Here is an 18,174-nt window from a genome sequence, read left to right on the forward strand (position 1 = left end):
TTGATTTCTTCACCTTTACAATGACCCGGACATGCTCGCGAGCCATTGGTTCCCGACCCGACCCACGGGTGACCCGTGACCCGTGAAATTTATCTTCAAAACTAATTTCTGTTTACTTTAAAATGACACAGTATTATTAAGAAATATCACAAGTATTTTAAAATCAGTTCCAAACTGATTTTTTTTTCAACTCAAAATTGTCTGGGAGCCATATGCCGTCACCGGAAGAGCCATATATGGCTCGCGAGCCATAGGTTCCCGACCGCTGATCTAACATGATACAATAATATACTGATTCCTGCACATTGGATGGTAGATCTTACCTAAAAATGTTGTCAGGACAAGTGATATTCAGCTCAAAAAATTTGGTGACTACTGTGCTCCAGCATACATTTTATTATGCATCGCACAAAAATTTTCATCTTTCGCTGAAATCAAACTTGAAAACAAGAAGATATATTTGTGACTTTCAGCTTTGAATGTTCACCTGTTCCATGTCAGCTATCTTCTTGTTATGTGCATCTCGTAGAGCATCCATTTCTCGCTGAGCCTGCTCTCTTACGCGCTGGGGTTCCCCTGATTCTCTGACTGCCAGACTCTCCAATGCTTTCCTGGTAACACACAAATCAAAAAAATAGGTCCGGGTTATTACGCATTCAGATTTCCACAAAGTGGTGTCAAAATGTTCTTATGTGGTATTTTATGACCGAATTCTAAGCAAAGCAAAAATCTATCCAGTGAAAGAATTTACCCCACTGATTTCTTTAACGTTTTAGCAACACAGCCAAATTTTTGTACCTATATCACAAATTATATTTCATTTGTATAGTATAGTAAGGATTGTGTGATTCGCTTATGAATAGTAATCAAGTTCCCTTTGAATTAGAAAAAAAAAGTTCTTTCACAAGCAAATGTGAGAGAGACATTTAAATGATAATTTCTGATGATGTAGGTTCTGGAGGATAATTTAGTGGTAACACCTCCTTTGATGAACTCAGTAATGGTTTGTGTGTGTCCATACCATTCTTGTGTTTTCCACTGTCATACTATTGTACAGCGCCTCTCCGGGTGTTTGTCAAAACATCTTCTATCATTATCCCCACATTACATCTAATACAAACCATGCCAATACTTGTACAATAATAAAGTAGATGTAGCGGGTAATTATTTAAGCAGTATCAATCTTGTACTGCTTTAAATTAAATGCTATGCCACAGAGTTTCACATCTTATCAATTACACCGAATATCTGCCTGTTCAGTTGCAGTTTTTAAATTCTTAAAACATTTGTAAAACAAGCAATGTCGACACCTCAAAAAGCCATGCTGGGTAAATTTTATATATTACTTAACTGATATCAAAAATATTTGTTTGCTCCTCAGAAGTTATACAGTCGGAGGCAGTATGTCATACCTGTAGACAAAGGACCACAAATGTAAATGTTACTTACGATGCAGATACCAGTAGTTCCTGTTTCTCTGCCAGGTCTCTCTTCATGGACTCCAGCTCGACCTTCAGCTCAATGTTCTAGGGGAACAAAACATTCAGTCTATTATCACTTAGCTTGGTTTGTAGCAAAATCAGTGGCTAAGAGAATTAAAATATGTATATTCCATAAATGTTTAAAGATTGCTGATGGATAATTATAAATGCTATCTGTCATTTTGATGGATTCTACCTAAGGAACCCGCTTTGTTGGCTTTTTGGGAAACCTGACATATTACTGTCAATTACAGCGCAGACACACCAGAGTGCAGCGAATATCACGTGGCAAAATTAACACGAATGAGAGGCTGATATCATCATTTTGCTAAAGCATTCTAAAAATGGAGCCTTAATAATGGTTCATCTAAAAATAATGGTCCATCTAAAAATGGACCATTATTTTGCTGTGTAAAGAAGCCAACTAGCATTTAAAAGGCACGTTCAATATTCCTGATGTAAGTAAGATTCCAGTATCGAGGATTTCCATCATTTTAACTTTCCATAACTTTTAATATTTTTGTTTAGCACTGCCTTAGCAAGGCCTAGTGTGGTCTCGGTATTAGCATTATAATCTACACATACACAACAATAATGCACAATATTGGTAAACATGGAAAACAAATGTGATGGGGAAAAGCAGATGATAACGTAATTCTACATTTACAATTAAAAAAAAATTTTTTTTTTAATTTTTTAATAATTTTCTGTCATGGTGACAGATCATGGTTGATTTTAGTGCAACCCTGGGGCCATTTCCATGTTAATATAATCAAAAGTCATTCTTTGGGAAGTGCTCCAGTGTATCTTTTGGTATGTTCATACAAATAAAAAATCCTCCCTTCAAAATACACATACAACACATCTTGAAAAGCTGTTACGTCAGCATTTTGCTCAAATGGTAAAAACGCAGAAGAACAATATAAGAAAATAACTGCAAGCTGTTTAATGACACATATGAAAACTGATGTGGTAATATAATACCCCATTAAAATTAAACAACAAGCCAGATTTTGGGAATTGGCTCCGAGATGCAGTGAGGTAAGAGAACTGTTCTCCGATCAGCACAGCTACGGGTTAAACAAAGCCCTGTTGTAGCCACAGCTGGGCCTGTGAGCTCACTTCATCCCATTAGGGAAACACTGAGTCACATACAACTTGATGGTACTGTACTGAAGGACCACATAAAAACATGACAAAGCTTTCAACAGATGGATGCACTTTTTTTTTTAAACTAAAACATGATGAGGCAAACACAAACCGTTTTAAATATGTCCTCGGTCGAGTCGTCACATTTTTGCTGCATACGCTCCTCCATGAAGTAAATGCGCAGCTTAAGGTTAAAGTTCTCCTTTTTAAGAGCTGTGATTTGCTGTGGGTGAATGAAACAGAAATATTTATAAATCAATCCACATGGACAAAAGGCAAACACTAAAGAAGAAACAGTTGTTAGGATGAAAAGTCTAGGGCAGAATTTTAACTGTCGCACAGTATGACATCATTTCATAACATTCCCTCGCCTTGCCTAACAGTAAAACATGGAAAAATAGAGGACAAGGAAAAAAAGCAGGGCAGCGAGAGTGCTTTAATGGTGGTGTAGAAAGCCTTTGGGTATAGATAAGGTTAGGAGGAAGAGGAGTGTGCATGGCTTTGTGTGTTAATGCATATGTGTTCGAGTGTGTGTATGAGTGTGTGTGCATCGGCGTGGAATGGAGGGTTGTTTAGCAGACTGTGCATCATTATGCTTGAGGTCCATAACATTAAACATCTGGTAATGGGGGGTTGGGCAGTTTGTCAACAGTAGGAAAGGAGTCTGGACCACTGCACAAACCCCTAATCATGAAGCCAGACAGGCAGGACGAGGAAGAAATCTGAGCATTGCATACCACTGAAATGCTGAAATGTAGGCTTCAGATCACCTTTCTCTTTCCCCAGCCTTCAGCACTGCTGAATGTCCATACATGGTTAGTATGCTTTGTTTGGGCCAGGCTGAGAACAAGATTTACTAAAATCATCTCACTGTTGGGGGGGGGAGATACATTCCACTGCATGGAAACCATTTCGACCAGCTCTCTTTTTCATCCAATGTCCCAATTTATTAGTAATAATATATTTATCTTTGAAATGTAGATTAAATTTTAAATATAGCCAAAATGCAATGACTAATCACTTCCCTGTATAACAGATGTATGCAAAGACTCTGTGTTTCCATTTATGATAAAAAAAAGTACATTTGTCCCTCTATGACTTAGGACACATGGTTGACTCATTGGAATCACTCACATTCTCATAGTCCTTCATGGTGAGAGCTTTGATGGGGGACATCGTATCTGGAAAGGATGGCGCTGTAAAATAAGAGGGAGAGTTGAATAGTGATTAATTTCCATTTGTTAAAGTTGACAGTTTTATAACAGTGTGCAGAATCCTTCTTGGTTACAGGAGTAGTTCACATACTCTGCTTAAAGGGTTTGTCCTCACCCTGACTGATGCCAGAGAGAAGATGCGTTTGTCTCTGCAGAGGGATCACACGTGAGAGAGCTGCCCCGTTTAGATCAGTTGAGGTCAGTGAGCAAGTTTACCACTGCTCATATAACACTATAAATAAATCAGGGACAAATTTCACAACACTAACTTCTCATTAATGGTCAGACCAATTGGGGAAAAGAGCATCATCACCTCTTTCTCTAACAGTTGCTTGTTAACTGACTTTATCCTGGCTCTATTTCATTAGCTTAGTTGACGTTTTGGTGATTTTCAATTTCAATCTTTCTTGCACTATGTACAAAAAGATAGCCATCACCCCAAAACCCTTAGGTATTCGCACATAATGAGCAGACATTTCAACAGTCAGGAGCCTACATCCTTTTTTTGATTTGATAATAATAAAATTGATAGTGTTCAGCATCCTTATTTTTTTTTCATTTTCATATCATTGTTTAAGCATGTTAAGCATTCCACCAAGAAATGTGTACAAGATAGTTGGCTATCAACTTGAACTTAAATAAATGTAGAGACTAAACATCTTTTCACATGCTAAGAAAATAAAAGAAAGTTGAATCAGTTCATCTGGACACAACATTATCTATCTATTTATACCCCCCCCCTCTTCTCAGTTGTATCTGGCCAATTACCCCACTCTCTGAGCCCTCCCGGTCACTGCTCCACCCCCTCTGCTGATCCGGGGAGGGCTGCAGACTACCACATGCTTCCTCCGATACATGTGGAGTCGCCAGCCGCTTCTTTTCACCTGACAGTGAGGAGTTTTGCCAGGGGGATGTAGCGCATGGGGGATCATGCTATTCCCCCGTCCTCCCACCCCCCCAAAACAGGCGCCCTGACCGACCAGAGGAGGTGCTAGTGCAGCGACCAGGACACATACCAACATCCGGCTTCCCACCCGCAGATTGTGTCTGTAGAGACACCCAACCAAGCCGGATGTAACATGGGATTCGAACCGGTGATCCCCGTGTTGGTAGACAACGGAATAGACCACTAAGCTACCTGGACGCCCCAGATCCATTTTACCATTTTGAGCTAAATGTATGTTTACTTGAAACATGTCATGGAATGGGAGGGCAGTGTATATTAGTTGTTACACTTGGTGTGATATTAACTTCTGTACCATTATTGAATGATAAGTTCTGAGACCCCATTGCACTCAAATAATGGGATGTCACTCAGCAATGTGTACGTGTTGTTTCTGTGTTAAGCTCATTAAATAGGAAAGTTGGTATAATAAACTTTGATTACTGGCATATATTTTATTCTTTTCATTAAATTAGTAGCTATAATTGGTTTATGATCCACATATTTGATTTGGCAAAGATTTTACGCCAGATGCCCTTCCTGACGCAACCCTCTCAATTTAGCTGGGCTTGAGACCGGCACTAAGAATGAAAGAGTTAAAAGTTCGTGGTGGTGTAGCGGTCTAAGCATCGGCTTTGTGTCGATGCAGTTGCCCACTGGGGACCGGGGTTCGCGCCCCGGTCTCGTCAGATCCGACTATGGCCGGACTCGATGTGTTTGTCACATGAATGCGTCTCTGGGTGCGTCGGAAAAAGCAGTGGTTCTGCCTGGATTCGCCTTGTCACGAAAGTGGGGAGGCGTCTCCTTTGAGACTGCCGGCCGGAGAGATGCAGTTGGCGAACGCATGCAGTACGAGGGTGGGTGTTTGAATTAAAATAGGGATCGATTGGCCACTAAATTGGAAGAAAAAGGGAAAAATCAGAAATAAATTTATAAAAGAATGAGAGAGTTAAAGAGAAGGTTTACAAGATGGCTGTGAGACCAGCTATGTTATATGGTTTGAAGACAGTGGCACTGATGAAAAGACAGGAGGCAGAGCTGGAGGTGGCAGAGTTGAAGATGCTGAGATTTTCATTGGGAATTATGAAGGAGGTCTGGCCTAGGAATGAGTATATTTGAGGGACAGCTCAGGTTTGACGGTTTAGAGACAAAGTAAGAGAGGCAAGACTGAGATGGTTTGGACATGTGTGGAGGAGATATGCTGCGCATGTTGAGAGAAGGTTGCTGAATATGGAGCTGCCAGGGAAGAGGAAAAGAGGAAGGCCAAAGAGGAGGTTTATTGATGTGGTGAGAGAGGACATGCAGGTGGCTTGTGTGAAAGAGGAAGATGCAGAGGACAGGAAGAGATGGAAATGGATATTCCACTGTGGTGACCCCTAATGGGAGCAACCAAAAGTAGTAGTAGTAGTAGTAGTAGCAGTAATAGCTATAATTGGTTAATTGAGTGATGGGGTTACAGTATCCCAGTATCCCACTGGTGGAAGTACACGGTCACAATACGGGCCCCTGGTAGATTATACAATTTTTGTGGGCCTCTCTATTATCATCAGAATCAGGTCGTATACAGGTGATTTAGCCCGAGAGAAGGGTGACCACCGTCTGGACACACACCAGCCCCGTTACAAATGGCCCTGCTCACAGACCAAAGCCAGCTATCCCGGTCCAACTGAAGGCTGCGGCACCACAGTATCGTCGTGTCAAGGGGGGATTCTGACTTAGAGGTGTTCAGTCATAATCCCACAGATGGTAGCCTCGTACCATTGGCTCCAAACACACACACCTGCAGTTCCTCTCATACTGAGCAGAATTACTATTGCAACAACACATCATCAGTAGGGCTTAGTGAGCATATCACGGACAGTACACTTCATCTATTGCAGATGGTAACGTACAACGCAGAGTACTATTAACAACAAACAGCTTCCTCAAGGGTATTATGGCATTTATAAAGCAGTTATCACCAAATGAGTACTGGAGTAATATGAGAAGGAGGAGAAAACAACCAGGATTAATAACTAATTTCCTGTTTTCCACAACAGTTGGCATAGCAACAAAGAGCAGACTATCTGTACCTTATGGTAATTACCTGCATAAAATGAAGCATATTCTTATTTGACTGATGCGATTGCTTGGCAGAACTTAGCTGTTGTATGGTGCGGTTTATCAAGAAATTTGTCACTAGGAAGCTTTATGGTACATTTACAACTTTGATAGAATGTAACCAAAATAATTCACACATCAGATCGTTTTATCCCTCGTGTTAAGTTTAAATTCCCTATCTATAATGCTTTGATTGCAAGTATGTTGCCCAGGACTGTATTTTTCCAACCAACAAGTAGGGCTGTCATGATCATGAACTTTTAGTTGACGATTAATTGTCATACAAATACTTGTGATTAATTATTTGATTGTCTTTTTCTGATAATTTTACGCCACTACCCCCCCCTTTCTCCCCAGTTGTACCCGACCAATTACCCCACTCTTCCGAGCCATCCCGGTCGCTGCTCCACCCCCTCTGCCGATCCGGGGGGGGCTGCAGACTACCACATATCTCCCCGATACACGTGGAGTCGCCAGCCGCTTCTTTTCACCTGACAGTGAGGAGTTTCCCCTCCCCCCCCAAACAGGCGTCCCGACTGACCAGAGGAGGCGCTAGTGCAGTGACCAGGACACATACCCACATCCAGCTTCCCACCCACAGACACAGCCAATTGTGTCTGTAGAGACGCCCGACCAAGCCGGAGGTATGATGCCAGTATTATAGTATATGCCTAATCATAGTTTAATAATACACATAGTATACCTTATGAAGAAGAAGAGCCATTTATTGGCACTGAACATTGGAACATATAAATAAAAATTACATTTCTGTTTGCCTTTTAGATTTTGTAAACAAAAATTGCACAGGGCAGATATGACATAAATAACAACTTAAATATACAAAGCCTATAACTGAAATATATGAAGAATTTTCTGAAAATGGAAGGTACCAGGAATCAAAATAAACAATGTACTACGGCAAAAACAGGCCGTATCCTTGTCAACCACAACCACAGCCAGTCATGCTCCTCACTGGTTAGGTAGATTCCAGGTAAGGAACACCAACATGTTGACCTTATCTGACGTAAGGCAAAATCTCACTGGGGTCACAATGTTTCCAGCCGTACTGAGCATTCTCTTCAAGGTAGTACTTGTTGAACCAGACTTCTACACAATCCCAAGGCATGAGCTGTGCATTCCTTCTCACTTGATATGGTATTTGTGACCAAAATGGAGATTATGGCCAAAGCAATTTAGCCATGGCCAGCCGAGTTTGCCTATTGCAGCCACAATGTTAGAACCATTATCTGTGGTTACGCAGGACATTTTCTGCTCATCTAATGCCCAACATGCCAAAGCAGACTGAAGGCATTCTGCAAGTGTATCAGCTGTGTGGTTCTCTGGTGTATATCTTGTTTCTAAACACTTCGACTGTAGAGTCCAGTCAGTGGTGAGGTAATGTAAACTCATGTATTGGTTCATATTTGAGCTGGACCACAAGTCTGTAGTGGATGAGTAAAAGTTAATTTCTTTTAAATCCTTTTTTTTTTTTTTTTTTTTTTAAATTTATTTCTGATTTTTTCCCTTTTTTCTCCCAATTTAGTGGCCAATTGATCCCTATTTTAATTCAAACACCCACCCTCGTATTACATGCGTTCGCCAACTGCATCTCTCCGGCCGGCAGTCTCGAAGGAAAGCGCCTCCCCACTTTCGTGACAAGGCGAATCCAAGCCGAACCACTGTTTTTCCGACACACACAGAGACGCATTCACATGACGAACACAAGCCGACTCCGCCCCCCTCCCGAAGACAGCGTTGCCAATGATTGCTGCTTCATCGAGTCCGGCCATAGTCGGATCTGACGAGACCGGGGCGCGAACCCCAGTCCCCAGTGGGCAACTGCATCGACACCAAGCCGATGCTTAGACCGCTTTTCTTTTAAATCCTTCAGAATGTCATCCTTCACTTGGTTGTATAAATTGGGGACTGCAGTTTTGGAGATGTATGTTTTGCCTGGTAATTCGCAGAGGTGGAAAGTAACGAAATACATTTACTCACGTTACTGTATTGAATACTTTTTTTGTGTATTTTGTATTTTTTAAGTACAATTTAAAATCGGTATTTTGTATTTTACTTGAGTACGTTTTGACTCAAGTATTGTACTTAGTTACTTTATAAATCCTATCCGTTACTGAGTAAAAATAACAATTCAACCTACAGGGGAAAAATACGCGCCAGAACCATAGACAGTAAACCAATGGCCAGAACCAACAGTGACAAATGATGATGTGATTAGCACTGGCGCGTGAACATAGAGGGCGCGCGCGGACAAGCTAGGTTAGTGGGGCGCGAAGTTTTTAGTTTCTAGTGCTAGAATGGAGGTCGACAAAGCAGGCACGGCCAGCGGTCGCGGTCCAGAAGACCCGGACCTAGAAATAATAGATGAAGCTAAAGCAGAAACATCGAAGTCTGTAGAACTAGATGCAGAAAAAATCCTTGGCCACATTTGGAAGATTTCTTTTTGTTCAAGCGTAGGAAAGGCAACAGCATCATCATGCAGTGCAAGATGTGCCTCCCAGCAGTGAAGTACCTGTCTGCTTTCAACAACTCCACTTCAAATCTGCAGAAGCATGTGTTGGTAAGTATTTCTGCTGTCTCATTAGTAGTTTTATTTAATATAGCCAACCCAGGCTCACCCCATTTCGTGGGCATTTTTGTGCTAGCACCTGCAACCATTGACAGTAGAAGAAACCCACAGCTAGCCAGCACATTCTAATTAGCTGCTATGCTAACATAATCAAACGTGACACATCATTAAGTACCAAATGAACTCGCTCCAGCCGACAATCCGCATGTTTATTGTACTTCAAACAGATACAAAACGCGTAATGTATATTTGCAGTCTGTTTAAGTCTTTAGGACATTGGCTAAATTTGCATAACAGCTAGCCCCTGGTACTTGAATGTGTAAAGGCTAGCTGTTAGTTGCCAGTAGTCTTGAGTGGACTCGGGGAAATTAGCCTTGGTTAAATTTAGCTGCTATGAATAGTCGGTGTTACCCCGTCGAAATTGCCACGGGTTTCAATGTGATTGTGTCTTTGAATTTACAGTCAAATCAAATGTATCAACTGTGTTAACAGAGAGGGTTGTAGTGTGAGGCACTTTGCCTAACCAACATTACAGGGCACTCAGCGCTCCTCCACTATAGGCGGGGAGCTAAGGGGCCTTACCGTCTGACCATGCTGAACATGTTAACAAATGTTAACATTTAAAATTTTGGGTTGCTTTTCATGTTTCAGGTACTCAATGCATTTCAATGTAATTCCCTCCACTGGAAATGCGTTACAATTACAGGAACATGACTCTCCATGAGCAAGGGGAAAGTGTGACATCTGTCTTTGCAAGTTTAATCACATCTAGTGATAAATGTATGGTTTCAGTGGTATTATTGGCTTTCTCTTAATAATAAAGGCCAAAATGTAAAGTCTTTCTACTCGATTTACAAGGCAAATCAAGTAGAAAGACTTTAAATTTTGGTCTCTACTATTATGGAAAGCCAATAATACCACTGAAACCATACATTTTCCAAAAGCTTGTGTCCTCTAGATGTGATTAAACATGCAGAGACAGATGTCACACCTTCCCCTTGCTCGTGGAGAGCCAATGGAGGGAAATACATTGAAATGCATTGAGTACCTGAAACATGACGTGCAACCCAAAATTTTCAATGTTAACATTTGTTAACATGTTCAGCATGGTCAGACCTTTCAAAAAAAGTTGGTTTCGTTCGATTGTAAGGAGGGTGCACGACTGCACGGTAAGGCCTCGTAGCTCCCCGCCTACTAGGCAGACCCAGAAAAGATTGTTTTGACTCCTTCATATCGACGACAAGGGATTAGATCACTAGTAGGCGATTGTTGCTCTGTGTGCATGCAAGCAGCTATGATGATTACACATGCATTGATATGTCTCCTTCCTCTGTATCATAATACTGGTAGGCTATAGAAACACATTGGCTTTTGATGTTGATTTGAAATCTCAATTTTAGCATTCAAATCCAAATCATTGATTTTGTTGGGAAGGGTGCAGCATTGTAATGCCCTCTGGATTGTGGCATATTGTGCTTAATACAATGTAATAGACAAAATGTGATGACTAAAGAAATAGAAAACTTTTATTTATCAAAGTTTTAATTTCAGTGTGTTTAATAAGCACCACATTGATTCCTCTACTGATAATACCCTTTTCTGTTTTTTCACAGAGGAAACATCCATCGAAACAGTTGGCTTTTAGCCGAGCAAAGCCAGGGAAGCGAACCCACCAAGCAAATCCACCAAGTCCAAGCAAGCAAACAAATATAAAAGATGCCATGACAGTGGGAGGCAACCGCCGTGTGCCACAAGGCAAGATCGACAAGATCATCATTAGGCTAATATGTGAGGGCCTTCATACATTTAGTTTGGTTGAACAACCTGCGTTCAAAGAACTTTTGACAACGCTAAATCCACAATGCAAGGTCATTTCCAGGCCCACTGTCCGGACAAGATTAGAGGCATCTGCCATTCAGATGAAGAAGAATGTCATGTCCCATCTCAGTAAAGTGAGCTACATTGCCACCACTACAGATTGTTGGACTGCACACCAGCAAAGTTTTATTGGGGTGACGGGTCATTGGGTGGATGAAGAAACCTTTGAGAGGAGATCAGCTGCGCTTGCATGTAAGAGGTTAAGTATAGAATTAGGGGCAAAGTGGTGAGAACCACAACAGATAGTGGCTCAAACTTCGTTAAAGCTTTTAGTGTCTTCGGAGAACAGAGCCAGTCTGAGGATGCAGAATCAGATGCTGAGTCGGACAGAGATTCAATTGATGATGAGCCCACAGCCAACTACCTGGACACATTCAGCATCCTGGAGCAAGATAATGGCCTGGAGTACCAACTTCCTACACACCAAAGGTGTGCATGCCATCTTCTCAACTTAGTTACCACAACAGATGCTGAGATAGCAGAAAAGAAGATGGACACATACAAGAGACTATCACGTGCAGCCTTTGGGAAATGTCAAGCCATGTGGAACAATACGGGTCGTTCATACATGGCAGCAGAAGTTGTGGAAGATCATTGCCGACTCCAGCTCATCCGACCAAATCAAACGCGGTGGAATTCAACATTCTTGGCTGTGGAGAGAATCATACGGATCATACAAGAGAAAGGGGAGGAGGCAATCAGGAATATTTGTGAAGAATTCAAATTGAAAACGTAAGTTTTAATTTGCATTTCAACAGTATGAAAGTGTGAATGTGTGTTTACATACTTGAAACTTAACTTTTCCTGCTTGATTTCCTAACAATTGTTTGTATTCTATTTATGCCAGGCTGACTCAAGCAGAAATTGCTTTCCTGACTGATTACTGCTCGGTGATGAAACCTCTGGTAAAGGCCTTGAACATACTTCAGTCAGAGACCAACACACACTTAGGGTGGCTTCTTCCAGTGATATGTCAGCTACAAGCAAAACTCAAAAGGCAGGAGACCTCATCCAAGATGTGTCTACCACTCATCAAAGCCATTCAGGATGGTGTCCAAAAGCGTTTTGGTGAGATGATGATGGACCCAGAACTGATTGCGGCAGCAATACTTCTACCGAAGTTCAAGACCACCTGGACAGAGAGGCCGGATGTCATAGAAACAGGTATGATTGCATCTTACAATAAACTGCTTTTCAACAGTGTATTGGAGATCTACTTTGTTTTATACTCAATACAATGTGGTCAGTGCTATAAGGCATTATGCATTATGGTGCACTCTTGGTAAATTAATCAAGTCTTAATTGTCAGAAATGTGTTGTTTGTCACTCGACAGGTCTGGCTTATGTCAGACGAACCCCTTGACCAGATGGCAGAGGTGGAAGTGGAGCAAGTTGGACAACATTCCTCAGATGAAGATGATTTCTTCTCCTCAATGAAGTCCAGAAGGTCAGAAGGTACAGGGGAGTTGGAAGGGTACCTAGCCTGTATCCCAAACGATATGGATCTGCTAAACTCCTTTCCAAATTTAAAAAAAACTCTCTCTGAAACTCAACACTGGCCTGCCTGCTTCAGCTGCCTGCGAACGGCTTTTCAGTTGTGCTGGATTACTGTTCACTGCAAAGCGAGCAAGGATGAGCTCAACTAACTTTGAAAATCAGCTGCTGCTTAAACTGAACAAGAAGTTTGTAGACTAGGTTATAGATGATTTAGGGTGTCACAAAACTAGTGGCCTTGATTTGCAATATTCCTCTCTGGAATATTGCTGCTCTTTTATGTTAGTTCCTTTAATTTTGTAACACTTGTGAGCGTCATCATGTGGACATTACTTTGTAGTTTGTACCTCTCTGAGAGAGAGAGAGAGACAGAGAGAAAGTAGGCGTGAACAAGCCTGTTTAATGTTTTTTACCACTAAATGGATGAGCTCAATTAACTTTGAAAACCAGCAGCTGCTTAAACTGAACAAGAAGTTTGTAGACTAGGTTACAGGTGATTCAGGGTGTCACAAAACTAGCGGCCTTGATTTGCAGTATAACAGCTGTTGCTGTTGGTGTTGACATGTATGTTGTTGTAATTACACTTACATTTGTGTAGGTATTCTTTGTTGTTATCGCACTTACACACACATGCCCTCTATAGCGCTCTTGCAGCTGTGGAGATGGCATTAACACATTCTCATTCTCTGACGGTTAACAAACACACACACACACACACACACACACACACACACACACACACACACACACACACACACACACACACACACACAAGCATGTCTCCTCTGGAATATTGCTGCTCCTTTATGTCAGTTTGACTTTGTAGCAATACTTATGAGCGTCATCGTGTGGGCATTACTTTGTACTTTTTACCTGTGTGTGAGAGAGAGAGAGAGAGGGTGAGAGGGAGAGAGAGGGAGAGTGTGTGCGTGTGAGAGAGTGAGAGAGAGAAAACGTGAGAGTAAGCATGTTTAATGTTGTACCACTAAATGGATGAGCTCAACTAACTTTAAGATGCTACTTAAACTGAACAAGAAGTTCAGTTGTTGTGAAGTTGTTGTTATTGCGCTTACATTTGTTACACTTGTTCTTTAATTAAAAACAAAATAGTTATGGATTTCTGACCCCTTGTCCTATTTTTACTACCCTCACACCCCACACAAAGAAAGTAACTAAGTAACTTTTACTTAAAGTACATTTCAAATGAACTACTTTTTACTTTTACTTGAGTACATTTTCAGATGAGTACTTTTACTTCTACTTGAGTAATATTTCATCAAAGTATTGGTACTTTTACTTGAGTACAATATTTTTGTACTTTTTCCACCTCTGGTAATTCGTACTGCTCGTCAAACTTTTGCAGCATTTCTTTAAATGCTGGTTTTTCAACTGTATTGAATGGCTGCATTTCTTTGGCTGTATACCGCTATACACTGTCTGTTAAGGTGCGGCATCTGGTACTGTCATGTTTATATTTAGACACTCGTCTGAAAGCTTCAGGAACAGCCGATTGTTGGGATGGAACTGTGGCAGTCTTTCCAAGTTCCACAAATTGGGTGGTGTGGTGGATCCGTAGATGGGTTTTTAAATTTGTGGTATTGGCGCTTTTGGCCGCCACCTTTTTGTTGCAAATCCGACAACTCGCCTCCTCCAAGTTATTGGGCTCTCCTATTTCATTTGACTTAAAACCAAAATGTACCCACAGCAGTGCTGTGGTGTTTGGCCTTGCAACTCAATCCATGATGGTAATGTCAATAGATGCTCATCGGAATGCAGTCATCGAATATTAGAGAATAAGCTTCTCAAGATAAACAGTTTGTTGGCGCTAATTCGCCACTCGTGTCATTAAACCATCGCAGAAGGTGCGAAAGAAGATATTGTCATTAAAAGAGCGCCAGTCAAACAACAAATGGTGGAAAACGACATGGAAATAGTGATGGAAATATGAAATTTCTGTTAGTTTCATCCAGCTGTTTTTATACAAATGAATGGAAACGATTCTAACGATTATGCAAATTGATCGCGGTCAGGTCAAATAATCGCGATCAGGCGATTATGTAATAATTGTGACAGCCCTAACAACAAGCTGGACAAAGTGTCCAACGTGCTAACCAGGTGTCATTAAATCCAGTTGTTTATATGCACTTTCCTATATTTATCTAAGCCTTTGTATGTTTTTACACAGATATATCTTGGGAAATAAATAAGATTAGCTAGTTAACATCAGCCATCCAGTCCCCCATCAATTCCCTGGAAAAACAACACAAGAACTCAAAGCGACGGTCCAACACCAGCCCTAATTAACACACAAGGGAAAAAAAGGTAGCATCAAGAGGTAAAGAGAAAACCAGAGGAAAGAAGAGGGAACAAAAACAAAGGAAAATCTGTACTGTACCTGTCATGCTGTCCACAGAGTAATCTCCACCATCGATGGAGTCCGGTAATTTGCAGCTAAAGACAAAAATATTCCATTAGAGAAATATAGGCAAGTCAACGTAAATCTTTGGAAAGTCAGAAACTATATCATTTCAGTGGCATCCAACTTTGCAGAATCAGAACTCACAGCAAACACTGCTCTCTGACCCATTTCAGCCAATACTCACACACTTTGGCTGCTTTGGTTTGATAAAAAAACAACATAAAATTCAGATCTTTACGCATTACTCACACTGACCAGTTCCCCTTAGCCCTAAGGATGCTCCTTAAATAGCTGGAGAATAACTCTCTGCTTCATTTATGTTCACTCTGCATGTATTAATCTGTGTGTGTATGTGTGAGAGAGAGAGAGGAGCGACAGAGAGAGAGAGAGAGAGAGAGAGAGAGAGAGAGAGAGAGAGAGAGAGAGAGAGAGAGAGAGAGAGAGAGAGAGAGAGAGAGAGAGAAAGAGAAAGAGAAAGAGAGAGAGAGAGAGAGAGAGAGAGAGAGAGAGAGAGAGAGAAAGAAAGACCATGTGTCAGTGGCAGCCTTGCCCTCATGTTCAGACAGCAGGAGGACTAACAGAGGAACCAGTGGATCCGGAAGGCTTTCACTGGGAAACAAGTAAACCACTGTAATTCTGATCAGCTGTGCCGTCACAGAATGATGGGAACATTAGCATCACTCACCAAGATAAGACAATACTTCAAACATCGGCAATACACATCTGGAGTACCAAAATACTGAGGGAAAGTTTTTCGTATAGCTCCACAGCTATCACTACCAAACCCAACTTGCTTGAAATATTTTAATTATTTTTAAGATAATAATCTGCAGCTATGGGCTAATCTTGTCTCCTTTTTGTTGCCCTAGCAACACCGGATTTCATTTAAATATGAAAGGAAGCACTTGTTGTCCACACTCATTACCCTAAACTTCTGACCCTTGGCTCTAATAATACACAGTCCAGCTCTGAATAACTCCCCTCTTATTTCTCCCCAGCACGTGTAGTGTAGCTGCTCTTCTGTTTTTCTGGTACAACCTTAAGTAATATCAATGGTTCTATAACACTGTTGCCCATAACTTGATGTAATGCCTTTTTGAAATGTCTGTTTGATAGCCCTATGTAAACAAAAGCCCTTTATTTACTATTTTATGACTGCACAAGAATGTATCGCATATTTTCAATGGTCAATATTTGTCAACTAATATATATTTTTTTTGCAAAACAGGGCAACAATTTTAGTTTGGGTGTCTTATAATTTTGTGGGACTTTCTCCTTTTTCAGACAAGAAAAATGCTTTATTCTTTATCTAATCATATTCTCAGATTGTCAATAACTGTCGGAGCTCTGAAAATCCAACAAATAATGACAATATTTTCAATAGGTCAGAATACAACTCTAAGCATATGGAAACAACAACTACAATAAAACGTCTCCCTCTTTATTTTGCCTTCAATAGTCTAAGATTATCAGGCAAACACTGCACTGTTAACCAATAGAGCCATGAAGTCAGAGTACAGTAAATACAAAGTACAGCAAATGCAACTGACAGAACAAACCACATTGCCCTACTGACAAATAATATGAGCAGCAGAGATGTACTTCCGTCCCAGAATTGCTGATGTTCTTTACAAATAAGTTTTGACAATCAACGCAAAACACAAGTATGACACACCACACGACCACTTCCTGAATAAAGAAGACGAGGTAAATGAAGAACATCACAGGCTCTGAACACTAAAATGTTAAAATACAAGCATCCACAATATACCATGAAAAATGAAAATGTAAGCTAATCAATGTCTTCATGGGGGGCCTAAGAGTACATCTATTGCCATTTGACAATGCTGTGATTGCAACTATTCCCCAACCCTCTGTGAATAGTACACATGGCCATTGAAATTCTAGTAAATGGTCACGCCTATTTGCATATGAAACCAATAGTTGTGTTCGGTCATTACTCAACTGTGCTGTTTATATGGTTGGGGGATACCTGCAGTCAGCTGAGACTGACCACGTTGTGTCTAGATGAACTAATTCACCTTTCTCTGTAATCAGCACGCTAAATACTGTAGCAAAAATGCATGGTTGTTGCTGGCACAACCTCAAAGACTGTAAACAGCGACTTCCTCTTGTTAGTGTGTTGGACTGCCAGCAACAAACACGACGACGCAGCACAATATTACATAACCAGGAAGAAAACTATAAATATGTCATAGGACAATATTTATAAATTGCAAGAGTGAAGTGAATCAGGTTTCAGAATTACCGAACAAGTAATTTGCACTGCACATATCACTTACATCTCTGATTACTCTGGTACGCATACCACCTGTAGGACCAAGTTCTCAACACGAACAGCAACCAGTAATTTTACTTATTCACTGAGTAACTAGCTAGACATATATACACTTGCAAGAAGACTAGACTAGTAGAGCAACTAAGCCTAGGCTACTATGAACGAACGCACGCAAGCTCTAAGGATGGCCAAAAGTGGAGAGCTGCTGACAACATTAAAGACATGAAATGGGAATGAAATTTCACGATTAACGTACCAAAATCACACTCTTTCCATGGTTGACACACACATGGTTGACAAAGAAAGAAAACAAAATTACATATAAATGTTATATTATATACAAAGGAGTTAAGTAGCAATCCTATCGTAGTGTACCTAAGTGAAAGATTTGCTCTGACGATTTCCGCTTTGTTACCGCGTCTCTGATGAATGCCAGGGCACTGCCGGACGGACCACCCAGCTATGCTGCGAGCGGCTGAAACCGATGCCATCAAGACAATTTCATAACGACAAGTTATCAGTTACAAGACAAACAATCGTCTATATCATGACGGACCGTCCGAAATACATAGGAACATCGCCAAGTTTAGCTTGCAAACCCAATATATAT

General features: G+C 40.9%; 1 protein-coding gene across 5 annotated transcripts in view; it reads right to left on the bottom strand.

The window, feature by feature from the left end:
* Positions 1 to 18,174, bottom strand: part of cdk5rap2 (CDK5 regulatory subunit associated protein 2) — a 64,702-nt gene that overhangs the window by 45,896 nt on the left and 632 nt on the right. For all 5 annotated transcript variants that reach the window (XR_008811100.1, XM_056290769.1, XM_056290770.1 and 2 more), the window contains exons 2-6: positions 15,242 to 15,297; positions 3,765 to 3,826; positions 2,743 to 2,853; positions 1,450 to 1,526; positions 488 to 611 (exon numbers count right to left, since the gene is read on the bottom strand). Coding sequence is in view for 4 of the 5 variants with exons in the window: in XM_056290769.1 (XP_056146744.1) it covers positions 488 to 611; positions 1,450 to 1,526; positions 2,743 to 2,853; positions 3,765 to 3,826; positions 15,242 to 15,297 (430 nt within the window). In the remaining variant the exon portion in view is untranslated. The remainder of the gene's footprint in view (positions 1 to 487; positions 612 to 1,449; positions 1,527 to 2,742; positions 2,854 to 3,764; positions 3,827 to 15,241; positions 15,298 to 18,174) is intronic.

This window comes from Lampris incognitus, chromosome 12 (genome assembly GCF_029633865.1).
Source record: "Lampris incognitus isolate fLamInc1 chromosome 12, fLamInc1.hap2, whole genome shotgun sequence".
Taxonomy (NCBI): domain Eukaryota; kingdom Metazoa; phylum Chordata; class Actinopteri; order Lampriformes; family Lampridae; genus Lampris; species Lampris incognitus.